This window comes from Pterocles gutturalis, unplaced genomic scaffold (assembly GCF_000699245.1).
Source record: "Pterocles gutturalis isolate BGI_N339 unplaced genomic scaffold, ASM69924v1 scaffold7787, whole genome shotgun sequence".
Taxonomy (NCBI): domain Eukaryota; kingdom Metazoa; phylum Chordata; class Aves; order Pterocliformes; family Pteroclidae; genus Pterocles; species Pterocles gutturalis.
This window is the reverse complement of record NW_010112666.1, coordinates 36519-60034: the sequence shown is the minus strand read 5'-3', so window position 1 is coordinate 60034 and position 23516 is coordinate 36519. Positions and strand designations below refer to the sequence as shown.

The 23516-nt window shown below is 41.5% G+C and overlaps 1 protein-coding gene across 1 annotated transcript in view; it reads left to right on the top strand.

Annotated features, from left to right (window-relative positions):
• The window catches only part of BBX (bobby sox homolog (Drosophila)), a 57945-nt gene extending 34769 nt beyond the window's left edge, over positions 1-23176 (top strand). The window contains exons 10-14 of the mRNA XM_010074143.1: positions 3490-3638; positions 11280-11366; positions 18793-18990; positions 19673-19865; positions 22683-23176. Of these exons, the coding sequence (XP_010072445.1) occupies positions 3490-3638; positions 11280-11366; positions 18793-18990; positions 19673-19865; positions 22683-22770 (715 nt within the window). The 3' untranslated portion in view covers positions 22771-23176. The remainder of the gene's footprint in view (positions 1-3489; positions 3639-11279; positions 11367-18792; positions 18991-19672; positions 19866-22682) is intronic.
• Positions 23177-23516: the final 340 nt, after the last annotated feature.

The window sequence follows — 23516 nt, the reverse complement described above, 5'->3', positions numbered from 1 at the left end:
ATTTGAAAGACTGAAAATTTTTCACACTTAATTGTATGAAAACTGAATGTATCTCATAGCCAAAAAAAAAGTAATTATGAATTATTTATTCAAAATAGCCAGGAAAAATGTGTAAATCCTTAATTCATTCAACAAATACTGTTCTACCATCACTATCTTGATGGATTGGGAAAATACCTATGTGCCAGTGTTGCTTCTTGATTCAGTTGTGTCATTACTCACAAGGTTTAACGAGGCCAAGTGCATGGTCCTGCACCTGGGTTTGGGCAACCCCCAGTATCAACTCAGACTGGGGATGAAGGGATTCAGAGCAGCTTTCAGGAGAAGGTCTTGGGGGTGTTGATTGATAAGAAGCTGGATGTGAACTGGCAATGTGTGTTTGCAGCCCAGAAAGCCAGCTGAGTCCTGGGCGACATCAAAGGAAGTGTGGCAGCAGGTCGAGGGAGGTGATTCTCCCCCTCTACTCTGCTCTCTTGAGACCCCACCTGGAGTACTGTGTTCAGATGTGGAGTCTTCAGCGCAGGAAGGACATGGATGTGTCGGAGTGAGTCCAGAGGAGGGCCATGAAGATGATCAGTGGGCTGGAGCACCTCCCGTACCAGGACAGGCTGAGAGAGTTGTTGTGTCATTACTCACAAGGTTTAACGAGGCCAAGTGCATGGTCCTGCACCTGGGTTTGGGCAACCCCCAGTATCAACTCAGACTGGGGATGAAGGGATTCAGAGCAGCTTTCAGGAGAAGGTCTTGGGGGTGTTGATTGATAAGAAGCTGGATGTGAACTGGCAATGTGTGTTTGCAGCCCAGAAAGCCAGCTGAGTCCTGGGCGACATCAAAGGAAGTGTGGCAGCAGGTCGAGGGAGGTGATTCTCCCCCTCTACTCTGCTCTCTTGAGACCCCACCTGGAGTACTGTGTTCAGATGTGGAGTCTTCAGCGCAGGAAGGACATGGATGTGTTGGAGTGAGTCCAGAGGAGGGCCATGAAGATGATCAGTGGGCTGGAGCACCTCCCATACCAGGACAGGCTGAGAGAGTTGGGAGCCTGGAGAAGAGAAGGCTCCAGAGAGACTTAATAGCAGCCTTCCAGTACTTCAAGGGGACCTACAGGAGAGATGGGGAGGGACTCTGTATAATGGACTGTAGCTATAGGACGAGGGGTAATGGTTTTAAGCTGCAAGAGGGCAGATTTAGACTAGATATAAGGAAGAAACTCTTTACTGTGAGGGTGGTGAGACACTGTAACAGGCTGCCTAGAGAAGCTGTGGATGCCCCATCATCCCTGGAGGTGTTCAAGGCCAGGTTGGACAGGGCTCTGAGCAACCTGATTGAGTTGAAGGTGTCCCTGCTTATTTTAGGGGGGTTGGACTTAGATGACCTTTAAAGGTCCCTTCCAACCCAAACTGTTCTATGATTCTGTGATTAATGAATATTATCCAGTGAACTCTGTAAAGGCAGAATTGGTAATGTGTGGAGCGTAAGTGCTGGAGAAGGTATCCATTAACACTGTTCATTGAACTACCTGATATTCTGGCTACTTGAAGAGCTGGTGTTACTTCTGACTGTTTCTCCTGACTCTGCTCCCTTCTGCATCACCTTTCAGCCTAATTTTCTGTGTGTGTAGGAAGGAGGATGCTAACCGCTTTGGAATTACGTCTTTCTTCCTGTGGCCTCTTACCTTCTCCATCAGTAGTTTCCCATGCTTCCCTGATGGTCCCTGTCAGGTGTGATTTGTCCACATGCAGCCCAGCCCACTCTTTTGCCAAGCAGTGTCCTGCCTACATGTATCTCCTGGCAGGACTAGGCTATATGGCATGAAGACCTCAGCTCAGCCACACGTGTTTGTTTAACCAGGCTTGTGAGATGCTCTGAAAATTCATGACAATGTGAATGCCTTTTTTTTTTTTTTTTTTTTTTTAAATAATTAATCGCTGACATAGTGATAGCTGAACTCCCCACTGCTTCCATGTCACAGAAGCTATAAATTACTGGCCAGGATGGCAGCTCATCTGCTCTCAGGGTTGGGTCTTCCTAATTAGAACTGCAGCCCCTCATATGCCCTTGGGGCAGGAGACAAGGCAGGTGGCAGCAGGCAGTGGGAGAGGAGCTGCGGCAAAGGATGGAACTGCATGACAGCTGTCAAAGCAGAAAATGAGCTTGGCTTGTGGTTGTTGGGGAACATCGTGTGAAAGAGAAAAGGTAGGAGTACCGAGCACCACTAATGTCAGATATCTTTGAGATTTAAAAAGAAAAGAAAGCATGTGCGTGCACACAGACACACAAACAACAACAAAAACCTAAACACCCCTCCCTCCCTGCACACAGTCTGCCAGTGCTGTATTTTAAGAAGGGAGATTGCTTATCAACGGAAGTAACAATTACAGAGGTAAAATGAAGTATCATTCTGTGTACCAGAGCTTTCAGAATGCAATTTATATGAAGTGGTGCTTCAGAGAGCAGAGAGAAATGCCACATTTCTTGTGACGCTTCCAAGTGTACAGGGTGTAAGGGCCATCCCTCCAACAGTCATGCCATCTTTTGTCAAGTTGAGATTTTCCATAGCAAACAGAATTAAAGACAAGTAGAAAATGTCATTGTACCCCTGTCATTGACGGTGCTATTTATAATCTGCCTCACTAAGCACGCTGCCTTTTATTAAGATACAGTTCCTTCCTATGCTCCTGCCTGGCTGCAAAGCTTGCTGAAAGAGAGTGCTTATGCAAGCCAGCATAGTCATTACAGCCACAAATGCCATGCCATACCATCCTGTTTGAGTGGTTTGTTTTCATCTGTCTATTAGGAAGAGAAATACCATGTCTGTGGATTTCATGAGTGGTAGGTAATCTAGTTAAAGTCATTCAAGTTGGGCTGAAGCATGAGGGATGTTGGGTGTCATGAAAGCATGAGCTGGTTGCATTTTCCATCTAGCAACAAATAAAATATGAGGGAAGAAAATATAATCCCCCAGAACAAATACAAAGCTAATTCCTACCCTAAAGCATCAGGTTTTAGAATATTCCTGGAAGACTTGAGTAGTTTAACATTTTGCTTCTGGTTTGAATTGTTGGTTTTTTTCATTCTGGTGTAACGACTTTTATGTGAAGTTATTTTATTGGTTTGAAGTTATTTTTTTGGTTTCATTGTCTTTTTTTAGTTCCCCTCACAGAACAGACAAATCTCGTGTAAGAATTGTGCGGCAGAGCTAAATGTTGCCAGTATGACATTGATTTGGTTTTTTTTCTAATTTTAATATATGCAACTAATGTAATCAATTTGTAGTGAGTTAGAAATGCAGAAGCTGGAGTGTACATTTTCATCCCAAAGTTGGATTAATATATGTATTAGTTTGATGTTTACAGTGTGTGTATGTGCTTCTCTCTTCCCCCTCTTTCTATGTAGATAGGTTTGTATATATGCACACATGCTCCTAAACAATATTTTTTTTCTCCAAGAATGGAGCTATATTTAATTTGATTGGTTTTGTTTTCCCTTTAGCTTAGCAAAGTTGGAAGAAGAATTTGAAAAGAAATTCAACAGCCTCCCTCAATACAGTCCTATTACCTTTGACAGGAAAAATTCAGCTGTTCCAAGGAAAAAGAGAAAGGTTGGAAGCGGCTCATCTGAACAACCAAAATCCAACAAAGGTAAATTACCATGTGCAGTACATTCTTAAGCAACAACAATGCTACGACAAGCTCAGGAATTTATACGTTCTTACTTTACATGTGAAAAGTGTGAAGTCAAAGAAAATATTATTCTAGCACTGAAGTTAGTTGGTTCTCACCTGGGTTAGTTTTCGGGCTATACTCTTGATTCCTGATTTTCATGCTGAGTAGAACTGGTTAGAGTTTGTCCATGAAATATATTCCTCATAGTAAGCAAATTTATAAAAACCATGAATATTTGTGAGGTGAATTAATTTGTTTTCCCAGGAGAAAATGGGGAAAAAAGGGCAGATGATCTAAAAAGTTACATTTTGACATTTTTCATAACGTAGTTTTATGCCAGTTTGCATTTCACTGTGATTTTGGGCTCTATAAATTAAAACATAAGATACCAGAGATGCCTAAATGAAACATTTTGATTTTTTTTTTTAATCAAGATTTTATCTATCGTAAGTTTGGAGCAAAAATAATAAAAAAAAGTTAGAGGACAGGAAAACCAATTTCATACCCAGCTCCTTTCCTGTGGCTCTTGGAGGGAGAAACGACACATTTGGCTGTTTTATATACAGACAACTTGTGACACAGGAGTGGTAGAGAAGTGAGAATATGGTAGGGAAAACTACTTTTAGACTGTGTCAGAAATACTGATGCATACATACAGTACAGAAGCATCACCAAATGAAGGAATGACCTACAAGACAAAAGGATGCTCAAAAGAACCCTCATTACGCACGGTTCACAATGTGAAGCTACTATGGTAGTTCCACTGACTGACAGGTTTTCAGATCTAATATGGCTATTTTAGCCTGGATTAGATCTATGCCTTTTGAATGCTTCACAAATAATCACATTACAGTATGCAGGATTGAGCAGCTGTTCTTTTCTAGTGCATGCCAATTTTGGTATTGATTTTTGTATTTACATAATTAGATGTGGAACAGTCACTTTTGCAAAATTAGACTTGTGCTAATACCAAGTGAGTTCCGACTTCAAATTCCTTTCGTTTTTTTATGGTATGTATTTGACGGAACTTCTTCAATGAGCATGAATGTATTACTTTACAATTATGATAATACAGTGGTTAACTAAGCAACATCTGTTGGGAACAAGATCTCTTTATCTACCTTGATCTGGCAGTTGAAGTTGTAACAGTAGCTCATGGGATTTCTTGGTACAGTATTTACCTGTTCAAGTGTCTGTACGTCTAAAAATTTTGCAAGCTCCATGTTGTTTGGGAATGACACAGTAGAATGCTACCTCAAGTCAGGTAGCCCAGAGCTGCATGCTGCTTTTGTCTAGGTTCATATGTGAGATCTTAATTTTTATCCTTGTTTGCATTGCTTAAAAAGCTTTGCACTGTATTTGACCATGTCTCAAGGGGAGGTCAGAAACATAGCTGCGGGCAGGTTACAAGCCTGATATAAGGAGTTTTGGCACAGCCCTGTGGAGGAACCCATGCAGCGTTGCATCTAGCTGACAATAAGGGCTCTTTAAGCCAGCTGACTTTGTACTGCAGCAGATGGTAAACAGTCACGTGAACTTTTCCACCAACTGAGCTGTAGGGTTGCAACAAGCAGCCCCAGGGCAGGAATATCTGATAGTGACACTGCTGTTTCTGTAGTGAACATATAACCGCAGCCCTGAACTAAATCTGGATAGAGCTAGTGATATCTGTTCCCAATTTCAACGAATGTTAAATTCATTCAAGTTAGCTGGGCAAGTATTCAGCTTGTGTCAGTCATTCCAGCTCCCTGGAGAGTAGGGTTCAGCTGTAGAGAGTTAGCTGAAAAACTTTCTGACAAACCATTTTTGTTTTTGAAAATAAAGATTGCTAAAAAGTAAATATTTCATGGCAGTGGGTTGATTTTAATTTTTTTTATTTTGTTAGAATGCTTAAAATTAGGAGGAGAGTTGTGGGTTTGAAATGACCTGAACCAAAGTGCATAGAAGCTAGCTTACTAGCTTAGTAGGAAAACTGTTCCCGCTGAGTCAAACATTCATTAAGCTGAATCCTCAATTTAGTTTGTGGTGTACTGACAGGACATTCAGCCTTGTGGTGCTGTTGGCTTGCCTGTGAACTGTGCTGAGTCCAAAGATGTTTAGAGAATACTGACCTCTAAAGGTGTTAAGCATACAGGTCTGCATGCTGGGCTCCTGCAAATATTGCAGGAAATGGAAATGGCATATTATGCAAAATGATAGACCTTAGTTTGGAATGGCTCTGGGTTTTTTGAATGATCGTGGTTTTTTACACCACCAGAATTAAACAAAAGGAACATCTTATTCTTGCAATGTGATGAGCATGAACCATGAAGGGTCAGTATAGCCTTATGGGTGGGACTGTGTTGGAATGTAGGAGACCTTAACTTTGCTCTGCTGTGCCCTGCATTCCTGTGTCATGTGGAATTGTTTCTGCTGCTTTGTTCTTCCTTGGGGTTGTCTCTGTAAGGTAATTAGAAGATATTTCCAGCACAAATGGTGCCTACTAGTGTTTTGGGGCCTCTGGATGTTTCCAAACAACAGATAATATTCATTAGGGGTAGGTTTTAGTAAATACTCATAAAAATCATTCCCTGCTTTTTCTCAATGGGCATGTGTGGAATCATAAACTTCCCAGGCATTCTTGGTCCTCAGATAAGTGCTTAATTTTTGTGGTCTGCAGATCAGTGCCTGCTAAATTACATTTAAACCTTGGAAAACAGGTTGGAGTGTTGCCCACTAAAGATTCCCCAGGATGTTAGGTGAATAAAAATTGAGACATGTTTTGTTTGTTGGTTTTGGGTTGGTTTCCTGCCCCCCACCCCCACAGTAACTAGGGCCATATGCCTTCATATGTTTTATTCAGAGTAAATGGTGCCAGATTGATTTTCTGTCAAATATCATTAACCTGTACCTACAAGAGGCCTGATCTGCTACCTAACCCAGACAGCCAGGGTTGTCAGGATGTTTTCCTACTCCCAAGTGGAAAATCAGTGGGTTGGTGCCCACTGACTCTTTCCATTGTGCTTATCATGTCCAGTCCTCACTTCAGACAGGTTTTTTTTTTTTTTATATAAAACCACCTGAAGAACCCTGTAACATGAATGCTATTTCAGATCCATGTGTATAAGGGAAAATTTGGACTTTCTTAAATGAGAGGCAATTTTTTCGTCAGAGCTTTCCGAATTGTCCAGATTCTGCTTCCATGGAAATTAATGGGAGCCTTTTTTCAGTGGGAGCAGAACTGAACAAGCCATAATGCTTTGGTGAATTCTACCTCAAGCATTTTGAACTGGGAGTGTGCATATACAACAATAATGTCACAAAATGGCTGAAAAATACAGCTACACTGAATCTGTGCAGATGGCCTGCTCCGACATTTGCTGGAGCTGTGACTGATTTCTTCTTTTTTTTCTTCTTTACAATGGCATATGTTCCAAAACATCCCACCACACAGAAGTCAGCAGTCTGCAGTGAGTCACTAATCCACTTGTATGCAAAAATGAGCAACAGGCATAGTCATTATTTCTGCCTTGTGCTGTGAAGAAATGCTCACTTGTATACTAAGCACTTCACTAAAGCTTTCATTCTGGGAAGGCAAGGAAAGGAATGCATCGTGGGCTTTTTTTTTTGGGAAAGGGGTTGTCTACAGTTTGGTGGGTTTTTTTGTCTGTGATCACTAAGGCTAGAAATAAAGCATCAGCTTAAAACTGATGCTTCTTTGTGACATTCCTCTCGGTCTTAGCTTGGGGGTTTTTTTTGGCTCAGTTCAAAGTGTTCAGATGCCTGGAGATCGCATGTTGTAATGTTCTAAAGATCATGACCTAAAAATACAGCATTTTCCTCTGGAGAAATGCAGAAATGCACAGACAAATCTGTTTGTCCTGGTTGTCTTTTGATCATGTTGAAGTGTTCTCTATTTGATCAAGACCTTTAAAATAGGGAATTTTGTGAGAGCAGAGGGTGCATAAGGCCAGAAGTGTGAGGGAAACACAGTTATGGTTCGTTGTGTATGGTGGGTTCCCTTTCTTGCCTGCTGCTTCCGGGAGCAGCTGCCGTTGGCTGCAGGGAGTATTCCCAGGAGAAAATCCCTACAGTCCTCAGTGAGTGAGCACAGTGGACAAACTGGGAATTAGCAGGTGGTTAAATCCTGTGGCAACTGCTGAAGTGCTAGGGAGAGGAAGAGCCATGTAGACTATTTCCAATAGAGAACAATGTGCAGAAGAAAAGTACTTACTTTTACACTTACAGGTGGCTGTATAACAATAGCAAGTAAACTAACATTAGAAGTTTTTTTCAGCCTTCTATGGCAAATCACAGCTAGGGTCCACTGCCTAAGCCTTCTAGGTTAGTTAGTTTTTTTGGTCATGGATTTTTGCTGGATTGAATGTTGACAAGTGGCGTTTGTTCAAAGTCTCTTGAGTACTTGCCTGCCTGCTGTCCCCATGAAACAGGTGTAACCCAGCCAGCCCTCCTGTCAGCTTCTGCATGGGTGAGCGTGCTTAAGCTGTGCCCCTGGGGCACCTGCTAGTGAGAGCCTGAACAGCAATATTAACTCTACCCCAGCTAAAACCAGCACATAATCTCAGGAATTTCCCTTTGTTCAGCCTTTTCTACATGCAGATGTACTCTCCAGTCCAGACTATATTTTGCCTTCTGCATATTGGTTTAGTTCAGTTAATTTCTGTTGAAATAAAAGCTCTGGTTTTCATACCTGAATATGCCATGCAAGGATCCTGCGTCCAGCAGTTCATTGGCTTAGGCCTTAATCTAAAGGCATCATGGGATGTGGCCATTTTTGAAGAACTACCAGATTGTCTAGTATGAATAGACTATTTGTATGTCTGTGTGAGTGATTGTAGTTTGGCTTTTCACAGAGGATGGTGAGCCTATCTTGTAGTTCACTCTAAGTAGTTCAGGCAGGGAGTGGGAATGAAGTTTTTCATGGAGTCAGAAGTTATATTCTCAGGTCCGAGTATGTCATGTTGACCTATCTAGCTATTAGCCCATCTTCTCTTTCACTGCATTCATGGCCAAAGGGTATTCAAGTGTCAATGGGCACTGTCTCACAGGCATAGCACCTAAAAGAGTAGAAAAATGGAAGTTTTCTTATGAAAAGGCAGCTTCTCTTTTGACCCCGCTGAAGTCAATGTCCGTGGATTTTCCATTTGGGAACAAAATATTATATGGAAGTGGCACGTGCCTTGGAGTACCCCTACATGTTGGAGATGCAACCTTATGACAAAGGTGCCTTGGATCACAGAAAAGAGATGAAAGACACTGCTTTCCTTCTTCATGCAGTGCTTGTCATCTTTTTGTGAGTTTTTCATCTCAGTTGTTCTGCTTAGAGTTGCTGGCACTGGCTGACAGCCTGTGATATTGATTGAAATGGTCTGTAGGGTGCAGGTTGAGCTGTAGAAGTGGAGACTTCTGTGATACTATGTAACGTGTTGCTTATTCCAAGCACCTGAAAAAACACACTAGTTTGCTAATTTAAAAATAAATACTAAAAATGTCATCAGAACCATCTAGTTACTTACCTCTGCCTCTTGTCTTTTTGTGGAACTGATGTGGGAAGACTTACCTCTGTTGATATGGATGAGGTGTTTTACCTTAATCTTCAGAAAAGCTGTTTTTTCAATTAGGCTTTCCTTCAACCTGCCTGAGCTCTTCCATTCCTTGTTTTGCATTTTTATTGCACTGACACTAGATGATTATCTAACTCTGTGATACTCAGGAAGCTATTCTGAAGTTGGCAGAGTAACACTTGAATCCATTTGAGTGAATATGGCTTCTTCTATTGAACTTTCTGATATTTCCTGTACAAGTTCTAGTGAAGCTATTCAGATGCAAGCTGATGTTCCCTAAGATGGTATCTTGCTTGGACTTTATTTGGTTTGGGTTTTGACTTCTAGATTTTTGAGAGATTATTAATATTTTCCCAAAGTTTTGATTTCTTCAATAGTAAAACAACAAGCAGCAGTGAGCCACAAAGCCAACATGTATGAAATCTTAGGGTTTCTGTGCCTGTTTCTGGATGGATTTTAGCTTTTTCTCAGTAATTTTCAATATTATTCAGACAAGCTGGTGTCTATGAATGGTTTTCCCCTTGTAGGACTAAATCTTTCTTCCATGTGCTACACACTTTTCTCCTTCTTTCACTGCATATAGAGAGTCAGTGATGGCAAATTGCAGATGCGTTATGTAGATTTACCTTGATCACATATTACTACATGGTTGCAGTTGTGTCTCAGTAAACAATGTGTGTGTCTGGTTTCTTTTAAGGATGCAGAGGCTGGTATTTGTGGTGGGTAGAATCCTGTTCCACATCCGCTGCGGATGGGAAGGACACCCTCTTGTTAGGCTACAAGCCATCTTGTCGCTTGGAGTGCATCTCATTGTTTGGGCAGGTGTCTTCTGATCTAACCTGAAGACTTGTTTCCCTGCTGTCTCTTTAGAAATAAGATTTTAAAGTGAAGTTTCTGAAAAGTAACTCCATAAAAATGGCTTTGCAGTGTAGAGATTATGCATCTGTTATATCTTTGGTCTGTTATGTTTTGTGTTGCTGCTGTATCACTGTTTACTCCATTAATGAGACAAAAGATGGCTTCTTGATGCCCTCTGCTAGTGGCACAGTTTGTGGTCTGATGACATATGTCTTCTGAGTACTACTAGCAAAGACTCTGCTATCAAAGTGGGAATGATACCATAAACTGGGCATAACCTCACCTTCCTCTCCTGGGAGCTTTTGCTTCTGCACTCTAGTCTAAACAAATTTCTGATCACCAAAAAGGTAGAGGTAACTTGCATCCCGTGGTGGGTTGGCCCTGGCTGGTAGGTAAATCCCCCTCATCCCCCCGCTGCTTGCTCACCCTCCCTGACTGGGTTGGGGGAGAGAATTGGAGGGCCAAAAACAAGAAAAAAACCTCATGGGCCAAGATAAAGATGGCTTAAGGCAGTGGTGGGGAGAATACAAGTGATGGAAAAGCCAGCACTCACCACCATCAAACTGATGGCGAGCCAGTCCCTGAGCAATTACTATCTTGGAAAAAACTTCCCCCCCAGTGTTACTGCTGAGCATGATGTTATGTGGTATTAAATACCTCTTGGTCATTGTGGGTCCGCTGTACCAACTATGTCTCCTTCCAACCTCTTGCACATCCTAAGCCTACTTGCTGGGGTGGCAGAGTGAGAAAGAGAGATCTTGATGCTCTGTAAACACTGTTCAGCAGTAACTAAAAGATCGGTGTGTTACCAACATTGTTTTGGTCTAACAGCACCATCTAGGATGCTATGAGGAAAGTTTACTGCATTCCAGCCAAACCCAATACATATCCAAAAGAGAGCATATCTTTAAAAAAAAACAAGCAAAACCCTCGTTTTATTGCATGACTAAGCTTTCCTGAGGTCATAGTTCTCTAAGATGCTTTGTATACACTTAAGCATTGGGAGCTGGTGGGTTGAAGTACAGCCTGCTGCAAGCCTCTGGAGCCCATTCTAGGGAGAAGGTCAGGCTTTGTGCTTCTCCATTAAATGACATCCTGTATCGGTGGAAGGGGAGGTTGTATAGTACATACTGTTACTGTTGTACTCTTTTTAAAACTGCTAATTAAAAGTATGTATTATTAATGTTGTCTGTAGGTTCATTCCAGTCTCAGAAAAAGAACTTTTTCCACAAAATTGTCAGCAAAGTTAAGCAGAGAAGGAAGCTTAATGTTCCGGACACAGGTACTGGTGCATTACTTAGTTAAGGTTTTGGACCGCCTTCTCTCTCAATTCAGTCTGGGGGAAATGCTTCTAGACAGAGACTACGTAGCTCTGTAGTCTTTGATTGCTTTGGTCCCTTATTTCCCTGTCTCCTTTGGTTCTATTAGCTCCTGGCTCCAGTTGATCATATTACCTTACTTCAGTATGGTGCTCTTTTGTTTTCAGCTGGCATCTCCCTTAATATGTTTCCCTGCTCCAGATGCCATGCAGCAGAGCTGACAAAGCAAGGGCAGTTCTACAGTTGGCAGTGAACCCTTTATCTTCCATGGGTCATAACTCTTTATTCCTTTCGTTGCTCTTATTTCTATCCCACCAGAGACCATATTATTTATCCCTTTGCCAAAACATTCATCCATGTCCCTATCCCCTCTCCCTGTGGTTGCCCTCTGTCTATAACTCTGGCAGCTGGTCAGGATGTTGCCTACACTATCCAAATCATGCCCAGGCTGTTCCTTAGCCCTTCCACAGTGGAGTTCTCCACCACATCATTCCTATGGTGTAGAAGAGCTTCTCTGGTTCTTCTTACTTAAGTAGCTCCATTAATTTATTCCATTTTTTTCCCCATCCGTATCTGTCTCTTTTTATGGTAATAAAATGATTATCCCTGCCTCCAGTTCCCCCAGCTACCTTTATGCTTAATTGGTTTGGCTGTATCATTTCTTCTCCTTTTGTGATGCTGTGTTTTCTGTCCACTGTGGTGCACATGGGCTATTTTCCCACATAGGCTCTGCCAGCTCTGCTGCATTCAGGAGTGCAAATATTTTGAAATTACTTGCTCTGTTATGTTGCATTAGTACAACAAACATGTTATGGGAGGTGCTTATGAGAAGTAATTGTCTTGCTTCCATGCTGATGTGAAAAAGGCATCATACATTAACATAGCTTTTATTGGGTGCCATTCAGATTTTTGGCCCTGAATTATTAATAGACCATGTAGACAAATTAATAAGAAAAATGGGTGTTTAAATTCTCCTGTGGGAAAAGAAACAGAAGGCATTTAATACATGATAGAGTAAAAAAAATAAATATCTTAAAATCTACAGTTCTAAAATGTGGCTAAACAAAACGTCAAAACCTCAATTTGGTTAAAAGAAACAAGCCTGTTATGATACAAAGTGAAGTGTGCACTATGATCAAAGATTCAAGCTTGGCAAGTATTGAGTACCCTGGCCTCGTTCCAGCACAACACAGAGGGTTGTCTTTGGAAGTTAAGCATGTGAATAATGTAATTGTGTCTAAACATTAAAGATATGTCTGTGCATTTGCTGAAGTAGGGCCGGTTTGATAAGTTCCTCCCAAGACTGAAGCAAAGACAGGAGGAACTTACCAGTCTAACACAGCCCACATAGAAATCATCAAAGGAAAGACAGTGATGTTTTTATATATACATATATATATATATATGCGGGGAACTGCATTTTCTTTGAGTTACAAAGGAGAAAAAATGTGGGGTCTTGCCTGCTCTTAAGTGTACCACATAGTAACCCTGAAAGCAAAACATTGATCAGAAAAGTGCAGCGTGGGTATGGCCTTGGCATGAAGCATGCAGCCTCGCCATCATGTGCTGCCTATGTAACTTCATCCTTTCATCAGTTCCGAGGCAGCATGGCCCTAAACTCTTTGACACCACTGTCCCATGCTCTGCAGCATTCAAGCTGAAAATCACAGCATCTTCATTTCAGTTCAAATATACAAAGTTCTCATGAACCAAACACTAAATGAAAATTTCTGCTCCTTTTTGTGGTTAGTCAGTCTATACTTGTGGTGAGTCACAAGTCTATATGTGTGGGTTTGGTTTTTATGGAGTTAATTTTGCTGGAGGAAGGAACTTCAATCTGATAGCTGGAGAGGAGACCTCTGACAGCAGAGGTCATGCTGGATTCATGTTTCGTCATCTTGAAAAGTATGTGTGTCTGTGTTCTGAATGAAGAAAAGTACCGTAAAGGCAAATTTTGATGTGATTGGATCGTCTTGACTGGGTCTGGCTCTGGTTTGAGTATCTGAGTGGATTTTGACTCTGTGTGACCACATTGTGCACAGCATCACAAATACAAATCACCATATTACGAGTTTGCAAGTGTCTACAGAGATACAGCCCAGTAAGATACCAATGGACATGCCACAACCCCTGCTCCTCCTAGCAGAGAACACACAGTAGTGCTACTGAATATGTTCAGAGCTGTATCACTTCCTAAGGAAGGCTGACAGAAGCACAGCTGGACCCATCCCTGGGGGGTTTGAACACCACTCACCTGAGAGATTTTTCTTCCACAGTGAAAGCTTTCGGTTAGGAAGCAATACTTTAAATAACAAGGAGTAGGTCACAACAGTTGACTCCTTGCAGGTACATTTTAGTAAGCTGTGCTGAGGGCTCTTGCATGGTTTGTGTAGCAACCAGATACAGTATTGGCCTTTGGACCAGATGGACACACACACCAGTCTCAACACTAGCAGATATGTGAAGGTGCCCGAGTCTCCTGTGGCTGGTAGAGCTAACTGCATGCTACTGATCACCCACCAGCTCTCTCACACACACATCAGTCTGTACAGCCTTAGCACGTATGCTTAAGCAAGAACAGAAAGTGCAGAAAATTAGCAAAATTACTCCTGCTGAGAAAGCCCTGTTGTGTGGGGTCTGCAGCCCAGAGGGAGCCAGCAGCTCTGTGCCACTGTGCCTTTGGCATCCATCCGGGCTCGAAGAGGGCTGGATCAGTGTAAGCTTATGCAGCAGATTGTCCCATCCAGGCAGCTGTTCCATACACCTGGCTTGACCATCTGCTGCCTTGTCAGCTGGTATCTCTCTGCTTGTTAGTCTACAGCACTTGCTGTTGCTCTGTGTACTGCCTGACCCCATGAGCAGTATTGCAGCAGCACTCCATTGTCAGAAGAGCTGGAATTCCCACCAGGGTGTAGGGCAGAGTGTGCTTCCTTGGTAAAGTGGTTCCCTAGGCACTGATGAAGAGAGTGCTACTTGAAGCTTTGCTCTGCCTGGCTAGGCTTCCCCTTTTTAACGTAATAAAGACCATTAAGCAGTTACAGCCCACTTTTCATTCTTGATGCCAGCATGCTTGGACCTACAGAGCATTCATTCTTCACTAGATGTGGTTAAACTCCTGCAGCTCTCTCTGGTAACAGGCATTACTGCAGAAATTTTTAAATGTCTCATGTCTTGCCGAGGTTCACTCTGAAATGCTTGTCCTCTTCTGTGGTGTGCAGAGTCAGTTCAATTGACTTTATTTTTCTTGTCCACAAAGGCAAATGATAACTGTTCAGTCTTGGGTGAGACCAGTTCAACATGAAACTGCCTCTCTGATTTGAGTACATTTCCCAAAGGGAATTCTATCTTACCTTATCCTCGTTCAACATGGGATAAAGATGCAATGTAATGCGCGTTACTGCTCTTCCTGAGAGTACCTTGACTGGCTCTGCTTTAATTGTATACATTACACTACAGCCTTAAAATCAGGGTTAGTAAGAATGTTCAAATCTCTAGACATAAGCTTTCCACAAATACTAATATAAATGAGCAATATCAGGGTAGTGAGTCAGGTCTTTTAAATCCTTACTTTCTCTCTTCGTTTGGTTGGGTTATTTTTTTTCCCCTTTTAATCTGTTTAAGACTTGAGTTACAGCTCAGCCAGTTTCTCATCTGCTGTATTAGACTTGTGTTCTGCCACATGGCATCTTGCGCTCTGCGCTTGGTTCCTTCTTGCATTGTAGGTGCGGGGAAAATAAGACTACAAGCGCTCTGCAGGCCTGCAGAGTAGTGTAAACTGTCCTTGCTAACTTTTAACAAATCTATCTCAGGAAACCATCTGGTGCAGAGCTCTAGATGTTTTTCTCTCAAAGTCATTTTTGTGACGGTGGTGTAAGCATGCCAAAAGGCCTGCATCTTCATATCATGTGCTCAGCTCTGCTTGCAAAAATAGCCCTCTGGTTCTGCATGTGCTACTGTCATGTGAAAAGCTAACTGTGCAAAAATCTTTTTGCAGGACTGCACAGTAGCTGCAGAACCTCATTTCTAGTCAGCTTTCTCCTGAAAATCACCTGAGCTTTACATGGGACAGCTCTTGAACATAGGAGAGTGTGGAAAAAGAGGGATATGGAATGGATTAAAGAAATTATGAAAGACAAGTACAGGCCATTAAACTTGTTTAGCCCTGTCCTTTCTGCACAGCAAAACCAAGTCCTGGTTTGGAGCATCCATGTGGATATACCTTTGTCAGTGGAAGCAATGGGGTGCTGTTCCTGTTGAAGGAGGTGCAGGATGAAGACCCCTGTTAGCACCTACGTGAGCTAGACAATTACTGAAGCGTGAACTCCTTTCTCCTCTGGAGTTCAGTGCAAGGAGTCCTGTGGGTGAAGCCTTTGTATGGTCTCCTCCAAGTTAGGTTTTATGCCTACTTGAATCATAATCCATAACGAAGTCAGTAAAATGATTTCTCATCCCAGTGTTCACTAAGGCTTCTATAGAAGAAAGAAGCAGCTCTTCCTTCAACACCCACCCTCCACCCGCATACACACATAAAAAAAATACTCATTCACTGTTCACCCTTAATCCCGTCTTCTTCAAAGCTGTATGGCAGCAATGTTATGATGAAGTGATAAAGAGCTTACTTTTAAGCTAGAGGAGGAAAAAAACCATGGAGGACTCTCAAGTCTCATTTCAACGATTGTGAAACCTTAAAACATGGAGAGGGAATTTGCTTGCTGCATCCTGAGTTTGTCAGCCACCTTCTGCTATTTTTTAGTCAAACTTGCCAATATGGTGTACTCCTGCAACTATAATTTGTTGAATGTTCTCTTAGTTTTATGTCTTTAATAACTATTGCCTCTTCTTTATTTTTACCTTTCAAGATCTTTTTCTTACCTTTAATTTCTTGAGCTTTTTCATGCATACAATATGAGAAAGAAAACATATAAAAGGGAGCTGTCTACTGTATTGATCAATCAAGTCAATTTCCAGAGACCTGACATGGCCTGTATTATACAAAACATCTAATTAAAAACATGCCAAATGGGGTTTCTCCCTATCATATGTTGCTTATTGTTTGAACTTAATATTTTTGTTAAATATAAAAAAATAAAAAGTGACTTGTATTACTAAGATTAAAGCCATTATAAACTCAAACAAACTAGAATTAAACATCAGTGTCAAAGTACTATCTAATTAGAGCAAATCCCCAAATCTGACTGAACAAATAGTGTTGGACTACAACCAAACTATTACAATAATACATAATCAACACTTATGAATTCCCAAATAAGAAATCTAGAGAGAAAGCTGCCCCTTTAATTATACATTCCAGTTAAGACTTTGGTCTCGGTCAGTGCCGTCAGCTTATCTGAACATCTCACTATTAGCCCAGTTGAGTTACTTGAAATTCAGATTTGCAGTCATTACTGGTTCTATTTAATTGGACTGTTACAGGCAGATTTTTTTTGTGATTTCTCTTGCTCTCTTTACAAAAATAATTTTTACAGCATAGCTCTGCTCTGGAAAGCTTAGCAGCTATAGCTAAACATTGAGAAAAGCTGCTTGGACCTGTGTACTTTTTTTGACAATAAAGAACATGCACAAGTTCAAAAATGTTTTATGGGAGAAGATACGAAGGTGAATTAAGAAAATAAATCAATTAAGGTTTGGAACATTTCCGAATGTTTTTATTCATATGTGCTAGATCTGATTGTATTCTTATGTCATAAAACATTGAAAGGTCCCTTCCCACTTCAAGCAAAAGAGCAAAGGGCAAGAGCTAACAAGATAAAATGTGTTAACAGCTATTCTCTTCACCCAGTTCACATCCTCACACAATTAACAGTTAAAGAAACAAAAGATAGAGGTTATATTAGCCATATCTTTCAATAGGAAGTTCATTAAATCAACACAACAAACAATAAATAAACAGCAAATACACACTAAAATGAAAGAGGGTGAAGTCCACACAGACTGTTGTGCATAGTTTGTGGGGTTGTATGCCCCTATGTGACACAACCAGTTGCAGTGGAGGAGGTTGGTCTGTTCAGTGCTTAGCCCTTCTTAAAGAGCAGTTGTTTGCACGCCGGCTTGAGTTTTGTGTGTCTAATTTTTGCTGGTCCTGCCACCCAGAAAGTGAACAAGTGGGTCTTAAACATACTTCTACTGTTACTACTTGTAGACTTAGTAACAGCTGTGACTTATATAAAAGGACTGTTGCAAAGAGATGGGGTATAACCTGGCAAGTAGAAAAAAAAAAAACAAAACGAGTTGGGAACGCAGCAGGGGAGATGAGGTGCAAGCATTCTGAAAAAATACGTAATCATTCAGGATGGCAGTGCACTGGTGAAAAATACCCCGAGGACTTGGTGTAGATGCCATGAGTGCTCCCAATTTCAAAACAGGTTAGACAGACATCTGTAAGAATTTACTTGGGTGTTCCCTTTGCTACCCATAGTCTCTTTCTAACTCTAGTTTACAGTGATTGCAGATAGGGTAGGCCTCATAATACTTACATCACAGGAAGAAAAAAGATGTCAGAGATGTAATTTATGGACTAGTGATACGCTATGGTATCAGCAGTATGGCTTATTAAATCAATGGAAATTACAAATGATTGACAACTACATACTGATCGCAGACTTCAGAAGCTTAAAGGCAGTTTCTGATTGCTGTCTAGTCAGTTTCTTCCTGAACAAGATTAAAGTGACTGTTCAGTCAGGTGAAAATCTTTGATCATGTTCCAGTTCAGGTCAGAAGTCTACTTCGAAATGCCAACACTGGTACTGTTGAGAAAGATTCGAACTGTTCCTTTCTCACTCTCTGACTTTATGTAGGCAGTTTCTTTTTTTACCATTCTTGTCTTCAACTGTGATCCAGCTCTGCTTTTGTATTTGCTGCCTTTTGGGTGTTTTTTAAGGTTTTCTGTTTTGTAAAAGGCAGTGTTTCCCCCTGCTTAGAGAGGACGACATAGAGTGACTGTAGAGGGGAGATGGGGGATTAGTCAGGAATTCCTGAATTCTGCTTGTGAGTCCATATGTGAGCTAAGATAAGCTTGCATGAGGATCATTATTGTTCCTTAAATACATTTTATCTCTTAGCTACTTCTTGGAGTCTTCTGTTGCAGAGTGTTTTATACAGACTGTTTGATGCCCTGCTCCCACTGAAGTACTACTGCCCATCTCGAAGTTTTCTTTGCAAATATTAGAAACTGGAACCTTCTGGGATATCTTTAAGAACTGATGCTACTATTCCTGTGCAGACATCTGCAGCTTTGGATCGTATCTTGCCATGGGTTGAGCCCTGAGTACCTGTGAGGGAAGGCTTTATGCAGATAGATGCAAAATGGTGAATGAGCATAGCCAGTAGCTGAATGATTCTACGTGTAAAACTGCATTTTTATCCTTTCAGCCATACTCTCAGAAGACAGAAATTCCAGTGAGTCTGCCTGGAAGAATAAAATTTCTATATCTGCCCTAAATACTCCAGAGCCAGCAATGATGCATGAGCCTTTAGTTGGCAGCCAGAAAAGGAAAGCAAGGAAAACTAAGATCACACATCTTGTCCGAACAGCGGATGGTCGAGTGTCACCAGCAGGAGGGACACAGGGTAAGGAAACTAGAGTTTAAATTTTGTTCATACTGAATGGCCAGAGAAGTTTTGGGAGTACAAGCAACCTCTCGGGGAAGTATTTTTCAGTTAGCTTGGTTTCATACCTGCTTAGAAGGTCATTCTTTAAAATGCGGGTATCAATCAGTTAGGGGAATCAGTGAGTCCATAATGACAGACTTCTTTTGTTTGAAAGACCAAATCTGTTTTCTCTCCTTGGTTATTTCTCTCTAAGAACTGAGAGCTGATACAGAGAGAAATGGAAGACAGTTACCTTTTAGAATTTGTTTCCAGTCCAGCAAAGAAACTACACTGTACCTAGTTATAGGATGTAAAAATGAATTCCATAATGTGACAGTCAATGCCACAGTCCTTGTAGGAGTCCTCTGCAGTTAAGATAATCTTTCAGGACTTCTGTATCTGAAACATACACAAAAGCTCTCTTGCCTGACCTAAAGGATCAAACTGTTGAATGCAAAATCAACAAACTGCTTCATAAACCTTAGTACTGTGCTTCTGCCGATAGCTTGGGTCAGAAGAGCTTACGGCATGCATCAGATTACACTTGCAAAATCAAAGTCCTAGAGGTAAAGATGCTGTTAACACTAAAGTAGTCAGTGTATTGATGGGCTGCTGCGAATTTAAGGGCTAGATTTGCAAGCTTATCTTTCTTTTATTGCAGAGGAGAAACCAAAAGAGCTGCCACAAAGTACTCTTCAAAAAACATCAAGTGCAGAAACAGATTGCAACACTGAATGCTCTGGAAACACAGAGACAGAAGAAAATCATAGTATTACGTCAGATATGCCAGCGGTGTCTGCATTTTTTAGCTTAGCTGCTCTAGCAGAAGTAGCAGCCATGGAAAACGTACACAGGTATGGTTTTCTTTTCCACTTGTTGTCTCAGTGAATAGTATGTGGCTGCCAGCTTGTTCAGAAAGTGAGTTGCAGACTGTTTAATTTGGCCTGTGTTTCCTCTTCCACTGCTTTCTATGAATATCTGTTTTACACCACTTGCTTAGTTATGTTGTCTTCACCTAAATTATAGTGTAATCTATTTCAGTTCTCAGTAAAATGATCCTTGCCTGCCAGTTTTTGTATTTAAACAGGTTGATATGCTTCTTGAGATCCTGATGGTTGAGAGCTTGTAATCATCAGATGCTATTTGTCAGATAATAGCAGAGTTAAATAGCTGTTGCATGCTGATTGGCATTTTTCAGTGGCCTAAGTCTGTGGAGAGAAGGTCCATATAACTTCAGCTGAAGTTTTTATGCTGAACATTGCTGAAGGAACCTAACTTGTTATTTTTCGCTCTTGTGCTTTGCTGTGTAGGAGGCAAAGCGTCTGCAAAATGGCATGTGGCAGAACTACTCTGGGTGATGGAAAGCCATGTTAGTTTGGGTTGGTCCTCTCAGTTACTGAGTAGACTGTCCACACAGACAAGGTGGAGAATGTGCAGGTTACTTAGGGCTGTTGGATCAGTTCAGCGTGGTCAGATCCTGCATGCTAGACCTGTGCTGGGAGGACACCAATGACAAGTCCTCCTTGGCTCTTAATTATCTAATGTTGTTCTCTGATGCTGCAGCTTATTGGAGATGAAACCCCATCCTTTCCTGCAGTGGAAAGTCAGTGAGGAAATGCTGAGCCAGTCTGAAATCATCACAGCCACTGCAAATGGCGTTTGACAGATTGCTGGCTGCCTAAGAAACTCTACAAGGCAGCAGTTGATGAAACCTTTCACAACCTCAGTTTACTGTTGATCTCATGGGCCCCATTGGCCAACCCAGTCTTGTGTGTTCAGGCTGCGCATCAAACGTTGAAAGGCTTTTTAGAAGCTCAGGGGCCCTACAAGAAAAAAAGGTCATCTGAACCCAGCCTGCTAGCTCTTCTCTGCAGGAGCTATTGCCTTGCTTAAACAACGTTGTTTTTCACACTGCAGTCAGCCTGGCCTTTTCTCCCCCCTTTGCAAAACAAGTGTTTGCTGTCGAAACAGCAAAAGTCTGAACTAATTTCTGTCACCTACTGTGGTCAGAAGCATGAAGTAAGACTTGGAAGCTGCTGTTCTGAGCTCTGCTCTCACTCACACCCTTGTGGTTTCGTTTATTTCCATTAACACTGACCAGAATTGCACAGGAGCAACAGGATTTGCTTCACTGTGGTTTTTCCGGCTCTGTTGCTCTAAGAGTTCTTGTCATCCTTTTGTCCCTCTTGAAATGAGCTAATACTTTACATAGCCTTCTGTTTGGGTCTTTCTTTCTTCGCGCACCTTTTGTCATCTCACCATGCAGCTAGAGCAACGCAGAACCTTCCATGAGGCCTGAAAACTGAACTGGCAAATGTCCAGCAACTGTTGCAAATTCCATCTTGTAATCACCCCTGGGGGAAATGACAACAGGGGATGATTCTTTACCACTAGAAACTTAGACATGTGTCTCTCAGACTTGGCAAATGGAATTCAAAACAGAAACGTCAGTCTCATGGACTAGATGCTTCTTTCATTTCTGCTCTGTAGACTATTTATCTTTTGCAACTCACTTCTTTATTTACAAATAGTCAGAAATGAGAAGAACAGCATTAGAGGTTTACTTTATGTGTTTTGCAGTATCTGAATTTAATTATTAAATAGTTTTACAGAGCCTTGGGCCATGGAAGCCACACTCCTTTTTAACTGTAATTAGAGCTAGTCTGGAAGGGGCAGCTTGGTTTTCATTTGAAGGCTTCTGTTTATCTCTGTTTACTTTGTGCATGCCCCGGTTAAGCACTGGGAGTCTGAGCTGGGTTTTGTGCCAAGGCCACTTCATTGCACTCCGGTTGTGCAAAGCACGTTGGTACCTCCTTTCCTGCTGGGGTCTTGGCTGTGCCAGAGCCAGGTAAAATGGCCTTGGTGTAAATAAGAAGTGGGCCCCAGATTTTCATTGCTGCAAGTGACACATACAGTAACAAAAATAGAACCTGACTTGTGAGATTAGATAACAGGCGGTGACGTGCTTTGTGTATGTATTTTAAAAGACAAGCTGCAAAGGAACTCTCCCGAGTCCATCTGCTACAATGATTGATGTTGATTTCCAGCACATAATTCTGGCACAGTTTATTTTTATGATACCGTGTGCCAGGGGATCATTTGTAAATTAACACTGCTGTAGTAATGAAAGAGATGTTGTGCTGGGCTGATGAAGTGTTAAGTCATGAAACTTGGAATAATCCCAATGTGCAACTCTGCTGATGAGTGTATTTCCATATTGCTTAAAAAGCTGGCTATTGACTCTCATTAACATCACATATACTTCTGTGCATTTACCTTCTTTTGCCACACATGAGCTGTACTTTCTGCTTCTGAGGGCTGAAGCAACTCCTTGACAAAATGAGTAACAGCATTTGTGTGCTCTTAACTTATTCTTCAGCTGTGCATTTTGTTTTGTGTAGTGAAATACCATCACATCTTGGTTTTGCCTGACTGCGCGTGGTGTTGCAGGCTGTTCTCAGGATATTGTCTTACTGTTGCAGGAGAAACTGTAAAAAGAGCATGTAACAGTGGTATGTGGGCATCTGTTGCAGCAAGGAGTGACAATGCTTATGTTGTGACAGTCAGATGTTGAACCATATCACGTGCCGCTTTCTGTCCTTTCTGGTCTGATAAACACACCTCCCATGCTCCAAATAATGATGGGTGGCTTTTCTTTTCTTCTTTTGCAGAAGTCAGAGGGCCACATCTCTGCCACATGATGGACAGCCAAATGAAATGTCTCAGGCTCCAGTGCTTATTTCCTGCGCTGACCAGTGAAGCTCCACTTTATTGTAAAACATTGTGCTTTACCTAATATCCTAGCCTTGTCTTTACCAAGGGAAGCTAGTCAGTCCATATGATGGAAACTATAGACTGCAAGCAACTGCTTATTGCTCTGAGTGGCCCAGAATTCACTGGAAGCCAGACGTTAGCAACTTGGGCCAGATCCTCAAATCGGAACCCAGTATGTAGGAGGGTGATATTGTCTATTAATGAACAGAAATTGAATGATCCCAGAGCTTGCTTTCTATTGAAGGCTTTTAAACAGTGAATAGGTGGTTGGTGTGAAAAAGGCTGCCTTTACTGTTAGCTCACACAGCATCTCTTTTACCAACCAGAGAGTATGGCAACTAGTTTATATAATACCTAGTTATTCTAAATGAAAATGAAAAAAAAAAAACAACAACAACAAAAACACTGACGCACTGCACTAGTTATTATTAGATATTCTTAGTCATTTTTGTACATGAAGATTTAAGTTCTAAGATGGTTTATATTAATAGGTTATGCCTACGTTTATATTGTAGAATGAATTTAAAACCTGTTCCAGAGAACTCAAGGCAGCCTGGACAGATGTACCATTGTTAGCGGTGTTTAGGCAGCCATGTGGTCCAGATGTTCTGCACTTTTATATTTGCCACCAGAGTGGTAGAGTTTACTGGCAAAAATTCTGACAGGCTATGTTTGGGTTTGTTTCTTTTTAATTTAGCTTTGAGTAACCAGGATGATGTGCATTAGAAAAA